The following is a 5,013-nucleotide window of genomic DNA, read 5'->3' on the forward strand; positions in this document are numbered from 1 at the left end:
GTCAACATTTTTTCTATACATATTTTAAACATTTTCAAATGCTTGATTAATATTTTTCAAATACAAGATTAAGATTTTTTTTAATACACGATCAACATTTTTCAAATACAAGATTAACAATTTTTTTAATACATGGTCAACATTGTTCTGTACATATTTAACATTTTTCAAATACTTGGTAAATTTTCTCAAATGCATGATTAACATTTTTCAAACGCTTGTTCAATTTTTTTTAATGCTTGATCAAAATTTTCCATACACATTTTTTATGCATTTTTTGTGTACGTGATAAACATTTTGTCTATACCCATTTAACATTTTTCAAATGTTTTTAAATACTTTTCAAATGATTTATGTACACTAATTTTTGTAATATATTTATTTAGAATAACTGAAAGTACAAATAAAAGCCAAAAAAAGTGAAAAGAAACAAAACAAAAAACGAGTCTGTTGTTCCCGCGCCCCTGGGCCGACCCAACTCTGTCTCGCGTGAAGCGAGACATAGGGGCGCCTGACGAGCCCGGCAGCTCGCCTGCTTCCGAGTCCCGCACGAGCACGCAGCAGCAATCAATCCTCAACCACACCACGACGTCCCTCCTCCCCTCCACGATCAAATTGTGCCAAGCTAAGGATAGGATAGGATAGGATGGTTTGCATCGCACTCCTTTGGGCGTTCCTCCTCTTTCCATGTGTAGCACCTGTCGCGTGCCTCCCCTCCACGATCGAAATAAGCCCGACGGCAGCGCGGGTGCTACTCCCCTGGGGCTTGTCCAGCAGTGCAAGCGTGGGCTCGAGCCTCGCGCTCTGCCCCAGCCTCCCAGCCACTCCGGCAATCGGTAAGCCTCCTCTCCCGCCCCGTCCGCGGCACCTCCATTGGCAAGACTTGGAGCCCTGCGGCCGCGGACAGGTAAAATCTTGGCGCGGGGAGTACGGAGTAAGCGATTTGTTAGCTGCGACATCGAATTAAGTCAAATCCTGAGTCTCTTCTGCAGCTGTCCGGCCCTGATCTACGTTTTTCTGGGCAGGAATCGGAGCGTCATGGAGGATCCATCCAACTCGATCTGGGCGGCAACTCCCAGTGCCAGAGACATGGAGGAACCATCCAACCACCATGCCCGATGGATCCTCAGCAGCAAGTCCGCATCCCCGCAGAGATCTCGTGAATCCGAGGTATGATTTTCATGGATGACGATTCGAGTAAGGCAGGGATTGTCGCATCCAAGTAAGTGGATGAATCGAAATGGATCTGCACCAAGCCCGTCTAGCTCAGTTGGTAGAGCGCAAGGCTCTTAACCTTGTGGTCGTGGGTTCGAGCCCCACGGTGGGCGATTTCAATTTTTTCCATCTTTTGGTTTGAGTTACTTATTTTCTTTCCCTTTTCTGAAAAAACTACTATCATTTCAGCCTGAAGTCTCTGACAGAAGCGAAGCTCCTTTCCAGAGCAAACCTCCCTCACACTATGTGCAGCTGTGGTGAACGTGTTTTGCTCATGTTTGAATTACATCTCTTCATGCTTGCCGATGTTCATGTAACGACTTTACATTTTAGTGACTTCAGGCGATTCATGTAGATTCTGTTGCATGCACCATTACCATGCCTTGGGAGTACTACCTCATCCGGGTTTATTAGGTCCCTAGTATTTTGAGCCAAATTTTCATCATTCATATGACTAACAAAATATAGATTCTATGCTACAAAAAGTACACTATTGGATTGGATTTGTATTTGAAAGAGCTTTTCGAAGGCATAATTTTTATGACATATAGTTTACATTTTATTAGTTAAATTTGTTGATTAAACTTTAGCCCAAAATGAGAGGAGGTCTAATAAATCCGGACGGATGTACTCCCTCCGTTCCAAAATAGATGACTCAACTTTGTACTAATTTTGCTACAAAGTTAGTACAAAGTTGGGTCATCTATTTTGGAACGGAGGGAATAGTATTTTTGTTAGTGGTGCATTCCCAAGATTTCTGTTCCATTTTGCTCTAGTTACTTAGGTCTACATTGTGAACGCGAAATTGATATGCAAAGCCCGTCTAGCTCAGTTGGTAGAGCGCAAGGCTCTTAACCTTGTGGTCGTGGGTTTGAGCCCCACAGTGGGTGCTTCCATATATTTTTTTTTGGAAAACTACCATCATTCAGCCTGAAGTTTCTGATTCTGACAGAAACGAACCTCCTTTCCAGAACAAACACCACTGCTAATCCCGCCATGTCAACCATGGTGAACGAGGTCAGGAGCTACCTGACCCGAGATCGAGAGATCTTGTGTGCTACGGGCTACCCATGCCCGTGGTCAGAGCGGGTTCGAGCCATGTGAGCTCACTGTCCGTGCCATCATTTAGTTGCTGATGTTTGTGTTCGAACTAAGGTTCGAAACATGTGAGGTCATGTTCGCAACTGAAAATGTCTTCATGCTTGCGGATGTTCGTGTAACTTTGGTGCTTCTGCAAGTTGCTAGAAGCCCGGAAGGATGCAGAACCGACTTTTACATTTTATGGCTGCCTTTCATATAATTTCCGTTGCATGAACCATTGCCATGCCTGGAAAAAAAATTGGTTAGTGCTGCATTTTTATGATGTAACCGTTCCATTCTGCTGTAGTTGCTCTCTCTTTGAACATTGAACGTAGAAGCAGCATGTCAGGCCCGTCTAGCTCAGTTGGTAGAGCGCAAGGCTCTTAACCTTGTGGTCGTGGGTTCGAGCCCCACGGTGGGCGCTTCCATTCTTTAGTGTTTTTTGCAAAACTACAATCATTCAGGCTGAAGTTTCTGATTCTGACAGAAACGAAGCTCCTTTCCAGAGCAAATATCACTGCTCATCCCGCCATGTCAACCATGCTGAACGAGGTCAGGAGCTACCTTTTTTTTTGAGCCGGACATTACCCCTTTCCATTACTTTTCATAACGGAAATAACATCAGTTCGACTTGAGAGCTACCTGCCCGAGATCGAGAGATCTTGTGTGCTACGGGCTACCGATGCCCGTGGTCAGAGCAGGTTCGAGCCATGTGAGCTCACTACTGTCCGTACCATTGTTTAGTTGCTGATGTTTGTGTTTGAACTAAGGTTCGAAACATGTGAGGTCATGTTTGAACTAAATCTCTTCATGCTTTGTGGATGTTTGTGTAACTTCGGTGCTCTGGAAGTTGCTGGAATCCCGGAAGGATGCAGAAGCGACTTTACATTTTATGACTGACCTTCATATAATTTCCGTTGCATAAACCATTGCCATGCCTGGAATGTTTTTTTTTCTGGTTAGTGCTGCATTTTTAAGATTGAACTGTTCCATTCTGCTGTACTTACTCTCTGTGTAAATTTCGAACGTAGAAGCAGCAGCATGTCAGGCCCGTCTAGCTCAGTTGGTAGAGCGCAAGGCTCTTATCCTTGTGCTCGTGGGTTCGAGCCCCACGGTGGGCGATTCACTGTTTTTTCGTACTCTTTTGAATTTCGGGAATAGTTTTTTTTTTGCATCAAATTTTCAGGAATAGTTGAGTTATTTGCTTTCCCTTCTTTGGATAACTACAATCATTTCACTTGTATTTAGGAACGGAGGGAGTATATTTATCGAGCCGAGGAGCTACCTGACTGGAGATCGACAGATTTGTGTGCTAACAGCTAAGGCTTGCCCAAGGTTGAGCCGTGAGCTCGCTTCCTTTCAAAGAGTCCAGGCTTGTACGAGCCTAACCACGACAGTTCCCAAGGACTGTAGCAGCCGCTCGAGAGTCATTTTCCAAAAATGTAGCATCCAAATTTAATATATAAACCTTGCTGGAGGTTTCTCCCATTTAACAACCACCTCATTACTCTGGAGTGGACACTTTGCAAAATTTGATGTGATTGTGTTTATACTTCTGGGATCCTGGACAGTTTCTCTTCTCTGCCGCCAAATATACCAAACAGCCACTACAACAGATTCTCTTAGTCCCAGCCGCCCTATCACTGGCGACTGCTTTGTTGATTGTGCTGGCAATTTCTGCTAGAATAACATATGGAGTGATTCTCGTAGTCCCACCTGCCCTATCACTGGTCTGATCTGCCCATATCTTGAACCCAGCAATAACCTCCTGAAACCAAGAGCACTCCAAATCTCCTGTGTACGAAAGCGAACAACATATGGCACACATCTTCAGCACCCGTCAATAGACTGGATATTCAGGAGAGACCTTAGTGTGACAATCAATAAGTATATCCCTACCAACAAGGATATCAGGCAGCGCTTGCCATGTGAAAAACTTGAACTTACTTGAAACCTTATCTGTTGTGGAGTTTGTCTACTTCTCAATTCTCATTAGCTCTCCATGTGTACGACAAGTAAGTTTGAAGGATTTAATTTACATAATATTACTACTTCATTGTGATACCATTTTGGGTGTTCAATATTTACTGTAAGTGACATTTTATTGTTACTAGCTAAATACGTGTACGTTGCAATTAATACATAAATAAAAACTAATAGACTTGACAACCACATGTGTTGAGCACAACATATCGTGACAAATACCTCCATCTTCTACATGTTTCCTCTATGATTACATCCAAGCAACCATTGAAATTTTCAAGAATGCTAACCCGACCAAATAATAACAGTAACGGTCATCTTTATCTTGCCCAAGGAAAGGGTGGACAAACAGCGGCATGAACTCCTGTTGTTGGCGAGGTTGATGATATCATGGTGCAGTGTGAAGGTGGTACTTAGATCAACTCTAGCAGAGTCATCATAATGGGCCAATCGCCATAATAACTGCCAATATGGTGGTTCTGACCAAAAAAGGCATTCTAATAGAACGAAAATACTGGACAGACGACATTCCACGCACGATGCATGCACGATTCACAATCAGATGGATGTGAAGCACTTTATTCTCTGATTCAATGGCTGGATGTGGAGCATCGTGCCTGGATCGTCCAAAAACATCGTGTGTATAGCAGCTCTGCTAACAGAATCACCATACCTGTCAGAAACGACATAATTTATGGACCGCCATCCATATCTGGTCTTTGTGTATGGAGTGAA

General features: G+C 43.5%; 1 protein-coding gene and 4 non-coding genes across 9 annotated transcripts; all 5 read left to right on the forward strand.

The window, feature by feature from the left end:
* Nucleotides 1-598: 598 nt before the first annotated feature.
* Nucleotides 599-3,865, forward strand: LOC119276270. Of its 5 annotated transcripts, XM_037557299.1 has the most exons (4): nucleotides 599-836; nucleotides 1,026-1,170; nucleotides 2,783-2,847; nucleotides 3,544-3,865. In XM_037557299.1, the coding sequence occupies exons 1-4, from the start codon at nucleotides 647-649 to the stop codon at nucleotides 3,582-3,584; spliced, it is 441 nt and encodes a 146-aa protein (XP_037413196.1). In that variant the 5' UTR covers nucleotides 599-646; the 3' UTR covers nucleotides 3,585-3,865. The 5 variants fall into 5 exon arrangements, 2 of the variants coding, with proteins under 2 accessions (XP_037413196.1, XP_037413199.1); XR_005136489.1 differs by having other exon boundaries at nucleotides 599-907; nucleotides 1,026-2,847; XM_037557302.1 differs by lacking the exon at nucleotides 2,783-2,847 and having other exon boundaries at nucleotides 603-836.
* Nucleotides 1,256-1,328, forward strand: TRNAK-CUU. Its single transcript has one exon. It is a non-coding gene; the product is annotated as a tRNA-Lys (tRNA).
* Nucleotides 2,033-2,105, forward strand: TRNAK-CUU. The gene has a single exon. It is a non-coding gene; the product is annotated as a tRNA-Lys (tRNA).
* On the forward strand, nucleotides 2,645-2,717 carry TRNAK-CUU. Its single transcript has one exon. It is a non-coding gene; the product is annotated as a tRNA-Lys (tRNA).
* Nucleotides 3,344-3,416, forward strand: TRNAK-CUU. Its single transcript has one exon. It is a non-coding gene; the product is annotated as a tRNA-Lys (tRNA).
* Nucleotides 3,866-5,013: the final 1,148 nt, after the last annotated feature.

Source organism: Triticum dicoccoides, chromosome 1A (genome assembly GCF_002162155.2).
Source record: "Triticum dicoccoides isolate Atlit2015 ecotype Zavitan chromosome 1A, WEW_v2.0, whole genome shotgun sequence".
NCBI classification, from domain to species: domain Eukaryota; kingdom Viridiplantae; phylum Streptophyta; class Magnoliopsida; order Poales; family Poaceae; genus Triticum; species Triticum dicoccoides.